General features: G+C 45.4%; 1 protein-coding gene across 1 annotated transcript in view; it reads right to left on the reverse strand.

Moving 5' to 3' along the window:
• Nucleotides 1–18,050: 18,050 nt before the first annotated feature.
• Nucleotides 18,051–19,501, reverse strand: part of ALKBH1 (alkB homolog 1, histone H2A dioxygenase) — a 33,753-nt gene continuing 32,302 nt past the window's right edge. The window contains exon 6 of the mRNA XM_002824988.6: nt 18,051–19,241. Coding sequence (XP_002825034.1) covers nt 18,812–19,241 — 430 coding nt within the window. The 3' untranslated portion in view covers nt 18,051–18,811. The remainder of the gene's footprint in view (nt 19,242–19,501) is intronic.

The following is a 19,501-nucleotide window of genomic DNA, read 5'->3' on the forward strand; positions in this document are numbered from 1 at the left end:
AGTGCTTCAGGAACCAGCAAGGAGCCGCTTTTAACTCTCACAGGGGCTGCAGCAAGCCACAAAGAAGCTGTTACGTGAGTCTTTATGGAGGAGTCAAGGTTTGTTTGATTGATGGACAAAGGTGGGTGGTTAATTGTCAGCAAAAGAGAGGCACAAGAATTGCTTGAACCCAGGAGGCGGAGGTTACAGTGAGCCAAGATCGTACCAGTGAACTCCAGCCTGGGTGACATAGCGAGACTGCCTCAAAAAAAAAAAAAAAAAAGGGGAGGCAGGGAATCTATGGTGTGTTCGGTGTGGCAAACAGTGTGGCAGTGGAGGATGACAGTGTGTGTGTGTCTGTGTGTGGGTAGCAGAGCGGGTGGGAGAGGGGTTGCAGAATTCAAACTTGTGTGTGTGTGCACTTTATGTAGCAGAGATGACGTGTATGTGTGTGCGTAACAGGTGGTGGACAGAGGTCTGTGTGTAACAGGTGGTGGAGGCAGGTGTGTGTGTGTGCATGTGTGTGTATGTGTGTAGCAGGTGGTAGAGGGAGGGGTGTGTGTGTGTTTAACAGGTGGTGGAGAGAGCTGTGTGTGTGTGTGTGTGTGTGTGTGTGTGTGTGTGTGTGCGCGCGCGCGCTGGAAGCTGGCTCTGAGCCGTCCTGGAAATATAGGCTGGCTTAAACCTGGAAGGGCCTCCTGGCTGGCTCTGGGATAACATAAAGCAGGCTAAGAGGCTCGAAGGCATGTGGGAACTCAGGGAGCTTGGCAGGTTTTGCTCTTTGCTTACGAGGTTTCTAAGCCAGGAACAACAGGATCAGATCTGTGTTCTGGAAAGCAGGTTCTGGAAGAGGTGCAGGAGAGTAGCAAAGAGCCTCTGGCTGTTGTCTCCCGACTGGTCACTAGAGGGAGGCCTGGGCTCAGAAGTGACACCACACCCACCTATTGTTGAGGGGCTGCTAGTCTTGGGCTGTGAAGGGGCATGCAGCCCCTGCGTACACTTGCGAGATTACAGATAAGAGGAGGAAGAAAAGGAACACCCCGATGTACTGTGGAGACCTAGACCTCTGTGCGTCATCTCCTTTCCAGGAGGTGAGGCCTCCTTCTCCTCCTGCCCTGCCTCAGACCCACACCATGAGTGTGGACACTCCACAGCCCAGCCTGCAGGGCCAAGCTTTGGCCACTTCCCACCAAGAGCTGCCCTGGGCTTGGGGGTGTGTACACGGGCAGGAAGATGAACTTGAGGATGAGGCTGCAGAGGCTGAGAAGCAGGCTCGGGGCCACTTGGGAAGAGGATGTTGGGGTCCTGGGTCCTCAGAGCACAAGGGGGCCAAGGTCTCTGGGCAGGCACTTCCCTTGGGCCAATAGGGAGGGCTAGAGCAAAGGAGAGTGTCTCTCAAGGATGTGTTCTCTCACTCAGACCTGGAGCAAAAGAATCTTGTAGTATTTCTGCCTTCACAGGCAACATCCCGCACAAAGCCAAGCAGTTAGCGGGTTTTCAGTAAGAGCTGTTTGAAGGGATGCCTTTTTTTTGAGACAGAGTTTTGCTGGTGTTTCCCAGGCTGGAGTGCAATGGCGCGATCTCGGCTCACCGCAACCTCCGCCTCCCAGGTTCAAGCGATTCTCCTGCCTCAGCCTCCCGAGTAGCTGGGATTACAGGCATGTGCCACCATGCCCGGCTAATTTTGTATTTGTGGTAGAGATGGGGTTTCTCCATGTTGTTTAGGCTGGTCTCGAACTCCTGACCTCAGGTGATCTGCCTGCCTCGGCCTCCCAAAGTGCTGGGGTTACAGGCTTGAGCCACTGCACCCAGCAGGAATGGCTTCTCTTTCTCCAACTCTGGACCGGCTTCTTGTACGACAGCCCAGTCACTTTTCCTTTATCGGCGTCTCTGTGGTTTTAAGAAAGATCTGCAAGTTCTTTGCTGCTCTCCTGAAGACGAGGAGCCTAATTCCTCTCGTGGGGTAGACTCAGAGACTGGCTTCTAAAAACATAAAGCAAAAATGATGGTGTGCAACTGCAGAAACTAGGTCACAAAAGGCACTGGAACTTCCTGTTCTTCCTCACTTGGATCATTGCTCAGGGAAGACCCTTGCCATGTCATGAGGACACGCAGCAGCTCTGTGGAGATGCCCACGTGTGTGGAACTGAGGCCTTCTGCCCTCAACCAGGTTGGAAGCCGATGCCCCAGCCGCATCAAGCTTCAGACGACCGCGGCCTGGACCAACGTCCTGCCTGTAACCTCCTGAGCCTCCCTGAGCCTCACCAACCACTCAGGCAAGCTGCTCCCAGAGACACTGTGTGAGAACATAAAGATTCATCATTTTAAGTAAATGTGGCTATATTTTCAGCAATAAACAACTGATACAGGCTTCAAGAAGACACTCTCTTATTTTTTCCTGGGTTTTGCGGCCAAGAAATAAAAAGTAAATATGGAAGGTGAAATATCACTTTCATTAGTGATAAGAGGCCAAATTGCAGGTTGTGGCTTAAGCCAATTGAGCCTGACAATCCCAAATGCCAGAATTTAGGTGGATACCCACACAGACCCAAGGAACACTGGGTGGAGCAGAGACCTCCCCTTGCAGAGTAGAAGCATGAAGAAGGGGAGAAAACTTCTACTCAACAGGTGGAATCATGCCCAACAGAGACAAAAGTATGGATCTGAGCCAAAGATACCCAGGTATTCTCAAAATTAACAGTGGGAACAGGCTGGGCATGGTGGCTCACACCTGTAAGCCCAGCACTTTGGGAGGCTGACGTGGGCAGATCGCTTGAGCCCAGGAGTATGAGACCAACCTGGGCAACATGGTGAAACCCCATCACTACAATAAATAGAAAAATTAGCTGGGTGTGGTGGTGCATGCCTGTGGTCCCAGCTACTCGGGAGGCTGAGGTGGGAGGATCGCTTCAGCCCAGGAGGCGGAGGCTGCAGTGAGCCATGATCATGCCACTGCACTGCAGCCTGGACAACAAAGCAAGACCCTGTCTCAAACAAACAAACAACCTTCCTCCCCTCCCCACCAAAAAACCAGTGGGAACAGTCACTGCTCCTCCCCCACACCCACCAGGAGAGGAGGGAGCAGTGGGGCAGAGAGAGTTCCAGAAGTTCCACTCATTAAGCTTCCTTTGCAGGAAGGAAACATCAGAAATGAGGAAGACGGTTCCCCCGTCATATCCTTTCCTTACATCAGTGGTCCTGTCCTCTGCCCACGACATCTTTCTTCCTTGTGGGGTCAGTGCCCAGATGACTTCTGCATCCCTGGTGTTTTTCTGATCGTCTTATTCTTCTGCCTGTTCCTACTGTGTCCTGGGAACTCTCTGTTAACTTGAGGCTTTCCACGGTGCTGCATGTAGATGAGGCCCTGACTCAGGACACAGAGAGAATCACGATGCTTCAAACGAACTTGTTATTTTGAGAATAAGGTTTCACTTTCTTTTTTCCTGGCTGTCTTTGTCCAAGCCTTTTTTTTTTTTTTTTGAGATGGAGTTTCACTCTTGTTGCCCAGGCTGGAGTGCAATGGCACGATCTCGGCTCACTGCAACCTCCGCCTCCCAGGTTCAAGCGATTCTCCTGCCTCAGCCTCCCCAGTAGCTGGGATTATAGGCATGTGCCACCACGCCCGGCTAATTTTGTATTTTTAGTAGAGACGGGGTTTCTGCATGTTGGTCAGGCTGGTCTCGAACTCCCGACCTTGGGTGATCCGCCTGCCTTGGCCTCCCAAAGTGCTGGGATTAAAGGCGTGGGTCCAAGCCTTTGAGGCTATTGTTTTGTTAAATCATCCATGCCGATGGAACAAACCAAGTTTGCAAGAATGTTGTATAAATGTGAAATCTTCACTTAAAAAAAAAACCAAAACAAATACTTTCTAAGGGAGGATCCTTTTGTTTTACGAGTGGGAATGTGGTTCTTGAATTTACTTAATGTCCGGCAAAAAGAGGCAGTGAGCCAGCAGAAAATGAAAAACCTGCCATCCATTTTGATAGCTTGGTGATAATATATACATCTTCTGCATATGTATAGCTATTTCAAAGGCTGATTACATTTATTTCCTGTAAAATGGGAATCCAGTGAAATAGCTATACTTTCTTCTTCTGCTCTTTAAAATTCATGCTTCTCACCCACTGAATCACTAGTCAATGTTGTCGCATCTCCAGCCTTGGATATTCCAATCTTCTCTTCTTCACAGTTGATTTAAAAAACAAAAAGCTTGCTATGAGTTAGTATTCAAGACTGGTAGCCTTTAGGTCATCTTTGATATTTCTATCTAAATTATGTGTCTACAAAGTCCTCATCATTCTTCCTTCTCTCTCTTAGATTCACTCTTCCACTTATTTTTTTCTTCAAATTTACACAAGGAAAACCTGAACGCAAAGTACAGAATTGCATAGAGTAAAAAGTGAGAGGTGCCCATTTTCATGCGCGTCTGTGTGAAGAGACCACCAAACAGGCTTTGTGTGAGCAATAAAGCTGTTTATTTCACCTGGGTGCAGGTGGGCTGAGTCCGAAAAGAGAGTCAGCGAAGGGAGATGGATTATCATTAGTTCTTATAGGTTTGGGGTTAGGCGGTGAAGTTAAGAGCAATGTTTTGTGGGCAGAGGGTGGATCTCACAAAGTACATTCTCAAGGGTGGGGAGAATTACAAAGAACCTTCTTAAGGGTGGGGGAGATTACAAAGTACCTTCTTAAGGGTGGGGGAGATTACAAAGTACATTGATCAGTTAGAGTGGGGCAGGAACAAATCACAATGGTGGAATGTCATCAGTTAAGGCTGTTTTTACTTCTTTTGTGGATCTTCAGTTACTTCAGGCCATCTGGATGTATACGTGCAAGTCACAGGGGATGCGATGGCTTGGCTTGGGCTCAGAGGCCTAACACCCAATGACAGTTGTTTGTTTCATGGCTACAGATTCTCCCTATCCCAATCCATAGGCCCTTTGGCAACGTAGCTGTGCCATGTATGTCACCAAGAGTTTCAGTCTGTTTCCTCATCCCTTGAAACCGGGCTAACTTCTGACTTGCCTTGACCAGCAGAGTGTGACAGACATGATATTGTTGAGTTCTAGAGCCTCGGCCTTCAGGACTCTTGCTGCTTCTGCTTTGGTGGTCTCGGAATGCTGTCCTGGGACACCACGGAAGCCACTCTAGCCTCCTGGGCGATGAGAGGCCATGTGGGCACCTGGGGAAGCCCAGCTGGCAGCCAGCACTAGGTGAATGCAGCTGCATCTGTGAGTTCGGGGGAACCTAGTCGAGGAGCTACCAAGCCAACCGACAGAATCAGGAAAAATAACAAGTTATTGTTGTTCTAAGCCTCTAAGTTTGTCATGCAGCAAAGGACAACTGAAACTGTCACCATCACCCCTCTCTTAATCCCACTCTTCTTAGACCTTTTTCTTTTTTTAAATTTAATTAATATTTTTGGGGGATAGGGTCTTTCTCTGTTGCCCAGGCTGGAGAGCAGTGGCACGATCATAGTTCACTGCAGACTTGACCTCCCAGGCTCAAGCAATCCTCCCACCTCAGCCTCCTGAGTAGCTGGGACTACAGGTGTATGCCACCACGCCTGGCTAATTTATTATTATTATTATTATTATTATTAATTTTTTTGTAGAGACAGGGTCTTGCTATGTTGCCCAGGCTGGTCTCAAACTCCTGGGCTCAAGTGATCCTCCCATCTGGGCCTCCCAAAGTGTAGGGATTACAGGTGTGAGCCACTGTGTCCAGCCTTCTCAGACCTTTTCCTTCACATTATCAATATCCATGTGTATACACTAAAGTTAAAAGAATCTTAAGAGGCCGAGGCGGGCGGATTGCCTGAGCTCAGGAGTTTGCTACCAGCCTGGGCAATATAGTGAAACCCTGTCTCTAGTAAAACACAAAAAACTAGCTGGGCGTGGCGGCGTGTGCCTGTAATCCCAGCTACTTGGGAGGCTGAGGCAGGAGAATTGCTTGAACCCGGGAGGTGGAGGTTGCAGTGAGCCGAGATTGGGCCTCTGCACTCCAGCCTGGGCGCCAGAGCGAGACTCCATCTCAGGAAAAAAAAAAAATAGGTGGGATCACACTTTACATACTGACATATTTTCACATGATACACATGGATTGCATAATTCTTTTAAACCCCATAGGGTCCATCATTATACAGACGAGCCACAGTGTATTTAGCTAGTTCCTGTTAACGGACATTTAGGCAATTTCTATTTTTTCACTACTATAAACAGTGTTGCAATAAATGATCTTGTGCTTTCAAGTCTCTCTTCTCTAATCCATCCTGTTTACCACTGCCTGGGTTAAGGGAGGGGCAGAAACAGAATATCAGTAGGCACTTGGGGGCTTCTGGGTAATTACTGCAGGGATTTGGTCCTTGTACCTGACCCCTAGAGGCTAACCTCTGCTCTCAAGAAAGCAGAGATTTGTGCACCCCTGGCCACCACTGCTTCTCTCCCTCATTACCATCCTCTTGGGCATTATTAAAGGATTGGAGATGACACACAAAGATTTGTAAAGGAAGACAGAGCTACAGCTGCGTATTAGGGATGCTGAAGAAGCCCGTGGACCCCAGCAGCCTTCGTGGTGTGGGCCTGTTTAAGAGGATCTGCACTCATAGAGCACTCTAAATTCCCTGGAGTGGCCGGGCGTGGTGGCTCACACCTGTAATCCCAGCACTTTGGAAGGCTGAGGTGGGTGGATTGCCTGAGGTCAGGAGTTCGAGACTAGCCTGGCCAACACAGTGAAACTCCGTCTCTACTAAAAAGTACAAAAAAATTAGCCAGGCATGGTTGCAGGTGCCTGTAATCCCAGCTACTTGGGAGGCTGAGGCAGGAGAATCGCTTGAACCCAGGAGGCGGAGGTTGTGGTGAGCCAAGATCACACCATTGCACTCCAGCCTGGGCAACAAGAGTGAAACTCCATCTCAAAAACAAAACAAAACAAAACAAAATTCCCTGGAGTGTTCTGTGCTGTCTGGAGGTGTTTTTGGAATCTACCTGATTGGCTGAGGTGTTGTAGGAAAGGATATGAGGGAGTGTGGGTGTCTATGATGAGAGGAGGGTGCAGGGAATGGGCTTTGCATCTTGCAGAGGGATTTCTGCAAGAGGTGAGTGTGTGCACGTCACGGGGGCTGCTGACGGGGTGCTATATGTGCCTGAGTGTGGATGTGACCAAACTTGGGGTTATGTTGCTGTTAAATGAAGTGAGGCATTGCCATGGCAACATAGCTCTCTGCTCCCAGCCAGATGCCAAGCCTTTAAATTATATTTTTCTGGCTGAAAGCACCTCAATTGCCTCTGGTCTCCAAAGCAATGGGACCGTGGGAGCACCAGATGCCTCACCTGTGTCTCCAACCTTTCGACAAAGCCCAAGAGGCGATAAGCAGGGGAGATGGCACAGGGGGCACGGGTGGATTTTGTTTGTTGAGGGTGGGGTGGGGCCTGGGAGTAGTGTCTGGTGAAGGGGGCTGGAGAGAGCCACTGACACACTCCACTTTTATCATCTCCTGGTCCAGTCACCTAGCACTTCATTCCAGAAGGAAAATGTGTATAATAACACCATTAGAGTTGCCAGTCATTTCTTCCACTAATTACTTCCTTTCCATCCATCCATTGTTTGTTTGGTTTTGAAGAGTTAAGTCCTCTGTATCATCAGGGTCACAGGTAACTGATCTGGGGTAGACAACTAATCCAAAAAATGCTAAGCTGATTTTCTTCCAGCAGTCTGGATTTAGGTCATCTATATGTAAGCAACCCGGAAAACTGGGGACTGAAGGTGCCATTTAGGGGCATCACTGTGCAAGTAAAATTAACAAAGAGGGTTGCAATAAGAAGGAAGCAGACAGGCAGAAAAAAACAAGAGGGAGGGAGAGTGGGGGAGAGTGGAATATGGCAGCTGCTGTGAGTCCTGATGTTTCTACCAATTCTAGTTCCCAGTGAGGCTTGGCTGCACTTGCTGCCCTTGGTTGTTTTTTTTGTAATTTAGTGGGTTTGTGTCTTGTAGTGGAATGATCCCTGATTAAGGCATTAGAGTATTTGGGTTAGGTTTGGCTGGTGATGCTAGCAGTGCCTTTTGGAGCCACATCCCCACTCAGGATAAACAGTGAATCCCTAGAAAAAAGACTGCTTGCATATGTGTAAATGCTTAAAAAGATGCTGTCGCCTTTCTCCAGCCAACTATTTGCAAAGGACTTCTGTGATACACAACATCACATTAAGAGTATGATAAAATGTTCTTCATTCAACAACATTTAATTGAGCAGCTACTATGTACCAAGAACAATTCTAGGTATCAGGGAAATAGCCCAGAACAAGACAGAAAAAAAAAAAAAAAGAAAAAAGCCTGCTCTTCTTTGGAGGACACAAATAATAAAGAGTAAACAAAAGATATAATAGCAGATAGTGCTAAGGGCTATGAACAAAATAAATGATTTTTATCATGTGAGTCATACAGAATCATAAACTATTAAGGCTAAAAAGGTCTTCAAGATTTTCCAGATGCTCTTATTCCCACAAGACCAGTGAAACAATAGAGGAGATAATAAACGGCCTTTAGCCAAATAGGAGGGTAGTGAAGCTAAGTCTAGCTCCTTCTTCGTCCGCTTTTATGTCACTTCCTACAGGAAGCCTGTCATTGCCATTTCTAGGTTAAATGTCCCTCCCACTGCACCTTGTACTTGGCCCATGGGAGCATACTTTTATGGCAACCCTACTTACGTAGGTGTTTTTCCCACTCATGGAAGGACCCGAGGGCAGAAACAATGCCTGTTACATTCACCTAACACAGTGACTCACTTCATAGATGCTCAGTAGTTGCTGGATGAATAACAAGGGCTTGATACCTAACTGACAGCAGCAATACTGATGTTTATTTCACTCCCTTAGGCAATTCTTACACTACGTGACCTTCCAAAGGCAAGAAGAGTTGGTTAATAACACAGACATAGCATCACTATCTTCAAAGACAGAGGAAAATCTTCCATAGCCAGAAACACGGTTTATTCATGCTTTTCCTGTTGTTGAGCTTGGAGCCCTTCCGCTGAGCACCTGTTAAAAATGAAGATATAAAGCCTGTAGGTCCAGTATCCAGTGGCTCTCAGGAAGTGCTTGATTATTGTGGATGAGAGCAGATGGAAGCAGACGGCCACTGGTGGCCACACTTGTAGGCCTACGCTCACATTGGGGGATAGGACAATTAATACCTAACAAGAAAAGGGAATACACAGTGTACATGTGCACAAACACCTCTTAGTGTGCCAAAAACAGCAGATTCCACCACTCCTCCCTTGTGCCATCGCGACAGAGAAAACAGAAATAATACACCATAGGGCCCTGTGGATATCAATGCTGTCTGCTCAGCTATGTCCCTAGGAGAATACAGTAATCTTTTTCAGAGGACTATAGCCCTCACAAGTGGCTCAACCTTAAGGTTGACTGTCTATTGCCTTAGCAACCAAAGCCTCCTATTTTTATTGGGGTTTCTGAGCACAGCAATGTACATGAATTTAGGATATAGAAAAGCAAGATAAGGGGCTGCTTCTCTTGCCTGAATAGGTACAATCGAACATTCTCTGGCCAGCCCATGGTGAATCCAACTCAGAGACCAGAACTAGTGTTTATGACGGCAGCCCAAATCAGCTGCTTTTCCCATGATTTAACACGCTACCAGATCTTATTTATAACAACACAAAAACTTTCAGAGAGTTTGGAGAAAGATACATTTCCTCTATTTTTTATTACTGCATATGATTCTTTAAAGTTTGCTACATATAACTTAAATAATTAAAAAATATATTAGTGGCCGGGCGCCGTGGCTCATGCCTGTAATCCCAGCACTTTGGGAGGCTGAGGCGGGCGGATCACTTGAGGTCAGGAGTTCGAGAGCAGCCTGGCCAAAATGGTGAAACCCTGTCTCTACTAAAAATACAAAAAAATTAGCTGGGTGTGGTCGTGGGTGCCTGTAATCCCAGCCACTCGGGAGGCTGAGGCTGGAGAATCCCTTGAACCCAGGAGGCTGAGATTGCAGTGAGTGGAGATCGCGCCGTTGCACTGCAGCCCGGGCGACAAGAGCGAAACTCCTTCTCAAATAAATTAAATAAATAAATAAATAAATAAATAAATAAATAAATAATAAAAATATATAAGTAACATGTGAATAATTCTCATAAAAAAATAAACACCAGGCTGGGCATGGTGGCTCACGCTTTTAATCCTGGCACTTTGGGAAGCTGAGACAGGAGGATCGCTTGAGCCCAGGAGTTCGAGACCAGCCTGGGCAATGAAGTGAAACCCCGTCTCTACTAAAAACACAAAAATTAGTTGGGCATGGTGGTGTGTGCCTGTAATCCCAGCTACTCGGGAGGCTGAGGCAAGAGAATCAGTTGAACCCAGAAGGCAGAGGTTGCAGTGAGCTGAGATCATACCATTGCATTCCAGCCTGGGCAAAAGAGACCCTGTCTAATAAATAAATAAATAAATAAACGTAAATTTAAAAAAATTTAAAAAAATCAAAGGCCAAAAATCACATAGTAGAAAGTACCTTCTACAATCTTCTAATCTTTCTCCTCCCCACTCTTATCCTTGGACGTACCCTTCCCCCCCTCCCCTGTGCATTTACAAACATATGTGCATATATAGATAAGACTTGTTTAGGCCAGGCACCGTGGCTCACGCCTGTAATCCCAGCACTTTGGGAGGCTGAGGCGGGTGGATCACTTGAGGTCAGGAGTTGGAGACCGATCTGGCCAACATGGTGAAACCCTGCCTCTACTAAAAATACAAAAATTAGCTGCATGTGGTGGCCGGCGCCTGTAATCCCAGCTACTTGGGAGGCTGAGGCAGGAGAATCGCTTGAACCTGGGAGACAGAGGTTGCAGTGAGCCGAGACTGCGCCATTGCACTCCAACCTGGGCGATATGCATGAAACGCCATCTCAAAAAAAAAAAAAAAAGACTTGTTTAATTTTTATATATTAGTTTATATATATATATATATTTACATAAATAATAGTTTTACATGTTTTTACACTGTATTTATTATTTTGCAACTTGTTTTTACTAACCAAAATATCCTGGAGCCCTGTTGATGTCAGTACATTCTTGTGAAGGAATACATATTCATAATATTCCATAGTGCATATGAACCATAATTTAATCTTTTTAGTACTGATTACCATGTGGGTTGTTTCCAGTTTTTCACTGTTATGAACAACACTGATAAATATCTTTTTACACATATTGTGTCCATGTATTTCTATAGGGGAGATACTAAGGAAGTAGAATTGCTAGGTCAAAATTTATGTGAACACTGATAATTAGCCTCCAAAGAGCTTTACTAATTTACATTCCCACGGTAGTACATGAGTGCCCATCTCCACATGTCCACACCTACAGTGAATATCCATTCATTCAACATATACTGAGTAACTACTATCTGCCAGGAACTGTACTAGACACCAGGGCATGTCTCTGCCATGTGGCACTTACAGCCTAGTGGAAAGGAACCATAATTATTTATCATTATTTCCTTAAAAGGATTATTTCCTTATTTAGTAAATGATGTAGAATGTTATATCAGAAATGCTATGAAAAAAACAGAGTATTTACCATACTGTGTAAAGAAAACTAGGAATGGCAGTGGAACTGAAATTTTCAATGAGGGTAGTGAAGGAAGATCTCACCAAGGTGATATTTCAGCAAAGACTGGAAGGCAGTGAGGGTGAGGGTGCAGATCTCTGGGAGAACATTCCAGGCAAAGGTAAAAGTTCAGTGTGAAAGTCTCAAGGCAAGGATGTGCTTGGCATCTTCAGAAGTAAAACAAGGAGACCAGTGTGGCTGAGACAGAGTGGGTGAGAGGACCAAGAGGAAATGGGGGACCAGATGGGTTGGGGTTTGTAGGCAATTGACAGGACTTTGGCTTGTACTCAGAGTGAGGAGCAACATAAGAGCTTTGAGCACAAGAGTGACATGATCTGTCTCAGGTGTTAATAGCTTCACTCTGGCTGCTATGTTGAGGATAAAATATGGGGGAAGAGAAGGGGGCCAAGCACGGAAGGGAGGAGCTATTAAGACACTATTGTAATAACCCAGTTGAGAGATGATAGTGACTTGGGCCAGGGCAGTAACAGTGAGGTAAACACAAGTGGTTAGACTCTGGATACTTAAAAGGTAGAGCCAACATTTCCTGTGGTATTAGAAGTAGGATGTGAGTGGGCCTGGCACAATGGCTCACACCTGTAATCCCAGCACTTTGGGAGGCCGAAGTGGGTGGATCACTTGAGGTCAGGAGTTCGAGACCAGCCTGGCCATCATGGTGAAACTCCATATCTACTAAAAATACAAAAATTAGCTGGGTGTGGTGGCGCACGCCTGTAATCCCAGCTACTTGAGGTGGAGGCAGGAGAATCGCTTGAACCCAAAAGGCGGAGGATGCAGTGAGCAGAGATAGCACCACTGCACTCCAGCCTGGGTGACAGAATGAGAGTCAAAAAAAAAAAAAAGAAGTAGAATGTGAGTGAAAGAGAGTCAAGAGATAATGTAATTAATTTTGCCAAATAAATGGGTACAAATACACATCTACTACTTTAATTTGCATTTCTATCTGCTAGTGAGGTTAGCATCTTTTTAGATGTTTATTGGCTATTTGCATTGTTTTCTTCAGAAAAGTTCCAGTTTTGCTTTGTTCTCCTTTAGTTTTACTTGGTTAACACTTCCTTACCAAAAATCTTGCTGCTCATGGGTTAACTTTTGTTTGCTGTTTATCCAACCTCTGTGAGATTAACTTCTCATTTTAGAAATATAGTATTGCAGAAGTGGTAGGTCACACAAGAGTTACTTCGCAAGCTCCTTATAGATGAGACAACTGGGGCCCAAAAAGGTTCACTGAGGCTCAGCTGAAGATTTAGTCAAGGTCACACAGCTAAGTGTTGGAATTTTACTAGAATTAGCTTTTCTGGTAACCAGTCAATGTTACTTTCCATCTACTGTACCATCTTATCTTAATAAGAAGTCTTTTTTTTTTTTTTTTAAGACAGAGTTTCGCTCTTGTTGCCCAGGCTGGAGTGCAGTGGCCCGATCTCGGCTCACTACAACCTCTGCCTCCCGGGTTCAAGCGATTCTCCTGCCTCAGCCTCCCGAGTAGCTGGGATTACAGGCGCGTGCCACCATGCCTGGCTAATTTTTGTATTTTCAGTAGAGACGGGGTTTCACCATCTTGGCCACACTGGTCTTGAACTCCTGACCTCGTGTTCCACCTGCTTCGAACTCCCAAAGTGCTGAGATTACAGGTATGAGCCACTGTGCCTGGCCAGAAGTCTGTCTTACCAATAAAATTAGAGCCAACAAACCCATCTCCAGGAGGGCTCGAATTTGTATAGGTAGCTGATCAAAAGGAAAATCAGTAGAAATTTACCATTCAGGCTAAGGCATTAGATATGCATTGCTTCTACTGTGACCTTGGAAACAGGAGAAAACAGGTGAGATGTCTTTCCTTCTAGGTCCTCCTGTCAATCACGTTGAGATCAAGTCACCCCAAGGGCCCCCTTCTGCCTCATTACCATTCTAATTTGCCTTATTGGATCCACCTAGGGTAAGGTCTTTTTTTTTTTTTTTTTTTTCTACTCTAATAAACCAAGATTTTAGATTAAGGGAAAAGAGAAATGGGGTAAGACCAGCTTATCTTAGTGACCAAAGAACTGAGAAAATGAGAACACTGGAAAGCCAAGTCTCGCTGAGTCTGTCCTGTTCAGCAGGACATCTATGTCTGAGGCCCTGGCACCTTTCCAGGAAAAACCAGACATGGGGTGCAAAAAAAGAGCAACAGGCAAGAGGCTCTACCAAAATAATAAGCAGAGAGTAGTGAGTGGATCCACTTTAGCCAGACATATTTTAAAATAAGAGGAAGCACAGAGAAAATTCCTCTTCCAGCCTGGCCAATGTGGTGAAACCCTATCTCTACTAGAATACAAAATAATTAGCCAGGCATCATGGCACGTGCCTATAGTCCCAGCTACTCAGGAGGCTGAGGCAGGAGAATCACTTGAACCCGGGAAGCGGAGGTTGCAGTGAGCAGGGATTGCGCCACTGCACTCCAGCCTGGACGACAAGACACTCCGTCTCAAAAAAAAAAAAAAATTTTTTTTTTTTTGGCTGGGCGCAGTGGCTCACGCCTGTAATCCCAGCACTTTGAGAGGCCGAGGTGGGTGGATCACGAGGTCAGGAGTTCAAGACCAGCCTGGCCAACATGGTGAAACCCTGTCTCTACTAAAAATACAAAAATTAACCAGGTGTGGTGGCGGGTGCCTGTAATCCCAGCTACCCATTGTAGCTGGGTACACTACACTCCAGCCTGGGCGACAAGAGCAAAACTCTGCCTCAAAAAAAAAAATGTTTTTTTGTTTTTTTTTTTGAGACGTAGGCTCGCTCTGTCACCCAAGCTGGAGTGGACTGCAGTGGCATGATCTGTGCTCACTGCAACCTCCACCTCCCAGGTTCAAGCGATTCTCCTGCCTCAGCCTCCCGAGTAGCTGGGACTACAGGCATGTGCCATAATGCCTGGCTAATTATTTTGTATTCTAGTAGAGATGGGGTTTCACCATGTTGGCCAGGCTGGTCTTGAACTTCTGAGCTCAGGCAATCCGCCCGCCTCGGCCTCCCAAAGTGCTAGGATTACAGGCATGAGCCACTGTGCCCAGTCTTAAAAAATGTTTTAAAAAGATTTTTAATGTCAAAAATATCAGACAAGCCAGGCACGGTGGCTCATGCCTGTAATCCCAGAGCTTCAGGAGGCTCAGGCAGGTGGATCACTTGAGCTCAGGAGTTCAAGACCAGCCTGGGAAACATGGTGAAATCCTGTCATTACAAAAATATCAGAAAAGTTAGCCAGGCATGGTGGTGCCTGTAGTCCCAGCTACTTGGGAGGCTGAGGTGGGAAGGTTGTTTGAGCCCAGGAGATTGGGGCTGCAGTGAGCTATGATCGCACCACTGCACTCCAGCCTGGGCAACAGAGCCAGACCCTGTCTCAAAAAAACAAAACAAACAAAAAAATCAAATAACTCTGGTGCCCAGTAGATGGGGTAGGCGGAGAGGGGGGTGCGCAGAAAGAGAAAAAAAAATTAAAAATCAGAAATACAGAAAAGCACAAGTAAGTATCAACTGTAATTCCACCAACATTCATGTTTTGGTATTCACATCATTCCAGTTTAAAAAAATATGTAAACATTTCATCCCTGAAAGGTCTGAACAAAAAAACATAAAATAAAAATGTCAACATTCTATACAAAATTAGGTTACTATGGACAGTTTCATAATTGGATTTCTCACCTAAATACAGTATAAACATTTCCCCTTATCTCTAACTATTCTTGTAAAACATGGCCTTTAAAGGCTACATAGGGTTATGGCATATCCAGTATACAAGCTCCACAAAGGAAAGTACTTGTGCAGCCAAAGAACAGTGCTCAGTAGCCACGTGCTGAAAAGTACATGAATTTAACTCCCTGTTGCTGGATATTGAGTATATTTCATATTTTGTCTATTATAAATACTCTCACACAAAAATCTTTCTGGACAGCTCTGATTACTTTCCACAGACTCAATTCCTAGAAGTAAAATTTACTGGGACAAAGGGTACACATTTGAAAACATTATTAGGATGACCACATAAATTATCATTGAATGAGAGACCACTTCTGGGTGGAAAAGGAGATCCAGGACTACCCTGGTCAAAGTAGGATAAAAAGTCACAGATTACATGATGCCAAATTTTGCCTTAGGGGCTGTAACGATTTACATCCCTACTAACAGAGTATTAGAAAACCAATTTCTCAGGGCCTAACGTCTGTGACTTTACTGTTTTTTTTTTTTGAGATGGAGTTTTGCTCTTGTTGCCGAGGCTGGAATGCAATGGCGTGACTTGGCTCACTGCAACCTCCGCCTCTCAGGTTCAAGTGATTCCCCTGCCTCAGCCTCCCAAGTAGCAGGGACTACAGGCGCTCGCCAACACGCCCAGCTAATTATAATTATGTATTTTTTTTTTTGAGATGAAGTCTTGCTGTTGTTGTCCAGGCTGGAGTGCAATGGCATGATCTCAGTTCACTGCAACCTCTGCCTCCTAGGTTTAAGCGATTCTCCTGCACCAGCCTCCTGAGTAACTGGGATTGCAGGCGCCTGCCACCATGCCTGGCTAATTTTTGTATTTTTAGTAGAGATGGGGTTTCACCATGTTAACCAGGCTAGTCTCAAACTCCTGACCTCAAGTGATCCACCCACTTCGGCCTCCCAAAGTGCTGGGATTACAGGTGTGAGCCACCCCACGCCTGGCCAATTTTGTATTTTTAGTAGAGACTGGGTTTCGCCATGTTGGTCAGGCCGCACTTGAACTCTGACCTCAGGTGATCCACCTCCCTTGGCTTCCTAAAGTGCTGGGATTACAGGCATGAGCCACAGCGCCCAGCCCTGTTTTTAGAGGCAGGTTTTTGCTGTTGCCCAGGCTGGAGTGCAGTAGCACAATCATAACTCACTGTAACCTTGAACTTCTGGGCTCAAGTGATCCTCCCGTCTTAGCCTGCCAAAGTGCTGGGATTACAAACATGAGCCACTGCGCCTGGCCTACTCTTTTTTTTTTTTTTTTTTTTTTTGAGACGGAGTCTCGCTCTGTCGCCCAGGCTGGAGTGCAGTGGCACGATCTCGGCTCACTGCAAGCTCTGCCTCCCGGGTTCAAGCCATTCTCCTGCCTCAGCCTCCCGAGTAGCTGGGACTACAGGCGCCCGCCACCACACCCGGCTGTTACATTATATACATCTTCAATTATATGTGCTTCATAAAAATATATAAATAAAAGTAGAGAGAGAGCCAGAGAAAGTGGGGAGGGCTAGAGGGAGGAGAGAGATGAGGTTGGGGAGAGAGAGAGCGTGAATATTTAATTGTACGAATGATCTGTTCACCATCCCAGGAGACAGGAATGTGCTATTCTCTTGGCTGGCCTGTTTCTACCTGCTTCTCATAGCATAAACATCTCACTTCATGGAGTGAGTCTACAATGTAGTTACGTGTTTTTTGTACAACATGGTTCCCATACACAAACCAATGCCTTTATCTGACACACAAGTGAAGAAAGAATAATCTGTCTTAATGCTAGACTGTCTCTGTTGGATTTACTAAATGACAGTATATTGGTTTCTGTAGGTCACATTTAACATACATTGTAGAAAATTTAAGGTTAACAGTGGTAATCTTATCCAGTGGTATTAACCAGGCGTGGTGGCGCATGCCTGTAATGCCAGCTACTCAGGAGGTTGAGGCAGGAGAATCGCTTGAACCTGGGAGGTGGAGGTTGCAGTGAGCTGAGATTGTGCCATTGCACTCCAGCCTGGGCAACAACTGTGAAACTCTGACTCAAAACAAAAACAAAAACAAAAACAAAAACAAAGAACCTAGCTTACACGTAAGAGATAAATCCATAATTTTTATTCATTTAAAAAACCCTGCTATTACCATATGAATTCAATATTCAATGCCCGTAATTTAAAAAAGGGGCAGAGCAGGACAGATGAGACATGTAAATTTAATAACATGCATTGCAAACAGTAGGTACCAAATGGGCTTCCAGCCAGTCCTCCACACAAGGAAGTTAGGATGTTTCAAAGAGCCCATATAATAAAACAATTTTGGCACATCATGTTTCTAGGAAGGAGCACTTAATTCTCTTTCAAATACCAATATCCCTTTAGGAAGATGGTAGTCTATAGTATCTTCATTTTATGAATGAGGAAACCGAAGTCCAGAGAAACGTAAAGTAACCTGGACCATGATATAGTCAGTCAAATTGTTGGGGATATAAAGATCAAAACTTGGTGTTGCCTACATTTTCCAAGCCGCTTACCCTCAGACAATACAGCAGTGACTGGAATATCAAGAAATGTTCTGTCTTCTGTGAGACAGCCACGAAGAATACTTAGGGCAGAGCAGAATGGTGTAGGGCAGAAACAGCTAGAGGGCTTCAATAGCATGAACAATACGGCAAAGAAAAACAGAAAAAAAACCTTAATCCCAGATAGACTAAACCCCAAAGACAGATATAGATCTTTAATTTTAAATCAAGTGAGTTTATTCATGGAGAAAACAGTAACAAAACACCCTTGGGACTTTTTTACTCCAACAATTAAAATTGCATTAAAAAGCCAACAGGGAGTTTGGAGACCGAAATGACGTGTGGAGAAACTAAATTCCCCTTTCCTTGGGTTTACCTATATTTACCTTTTCGGCAAGAGAGACAGTTGTGATTAATTTGTTTTCTAAGAGACAAGACTTTCCAGTTCCATTGTTTTCATGTGTAAAGGATTCTTCTGTGAGAGCTAGAGAGGTGGAAGAGAAGATCAAACAATTTGATGATGCCTGAGGGAGTTAAGAAGATGAGACTAATAGCTGGTTCATGGAACCACAATTTTACCATCAATTACCAGATGGAGTGGAGGGAGGGGTACTGTATTCCCATTAATAAAATCTGAGGTATTTAAATACTCTGCAAACATGGAAACTCACTTCTACCTTCCTCAAAGGAAATAGCAGAGGCTGAGAAGGCTGTTGTGGAAGAACATACCTCCTTGGACTGACTTCTCAACATACATTACAGCCAACATGTAACTAGGATCAGACCATGTCAAACACTTCTCTGAGCAAAGTGGCTGAGTTTACTTCTGCATGGGTTCCAAGGCAACAGTGTGATCAACAATGAGTTCTTCCCTGTCTCTGTTTTTGGCTTGTCTGGGTGCTGAAGTCCACGGCAATACACAATAACATGGTCATTTACGGTAAGCAGGTGCCTGAGTAAAAGGATGGGATCTCCAAGTCTCAGCTGTCAGGGTTTATCCTGGCCCGTTTTACTTTGCTATTCTGGTCATCCAGATGGCAGAAACCTTCTGTACTGATGTCTCTTTTTTTATCCTCGATGGGTTCTAGAGGGAAATTCTGGTCTGTGGCCAGGACCTGTCGGACAGTCATGTTAACACGAGCGGTCTTCAGGTAGCTGGCACACACCTGCCAGTCCTCCATAGAACAAGGCTCTATCATTGAATCTCTCGGGAGGACAGCAGGGAGAGGTGCCTCTAGGCAGTGAGGCAGGCCCTCCCCTTCTGGATTTGGAAGGACACGAGGGACTGCGTGGTTCAAGAGGCGGCTGAAACCCGACATTATCATGATGTCACCACTGTGCATAAACATGGCCGTGGGGGCCTCATCCCTTTGAAGACCACCCAGGAGAAAGATGGCAGACTGTCCAAAGCTACAAAACATAAGTAAAAACAACACACAACAATAAAAAATAAATAAATTTTGTTTATTAACTATGACTGGGAAAGTTACTGCCAACTGTGTTATTTTGTAATTTCAGCTTGATATTTATTGCTCCCAAATCCTCCTTTTTAAACTGTGTTAAGATCCTTCTCTTCTGGCTTATGTCTATGAGTGACCAACTCATGACATTCTACCTATAGTTATGACAGCCCACAGAACTGCTGCAAAATAAAATTGGATGCAGTTAAA

This window comes from Pongo abelii, chromosome 15 (genome assembly GCF_028885655.2).
Source record: "Pongo abelii isolate AG06213 chromosome 15, NHGRI_mPonAbe1-v2.0_pri, whole genome shotgun sequence".
NCBI classification, from domain to species: domain Eukaryota; kingdom Metazoa; phylum Chordata; class Mammalia; order Primates; family Hominidae; genus Pongo; species Pongo abelii.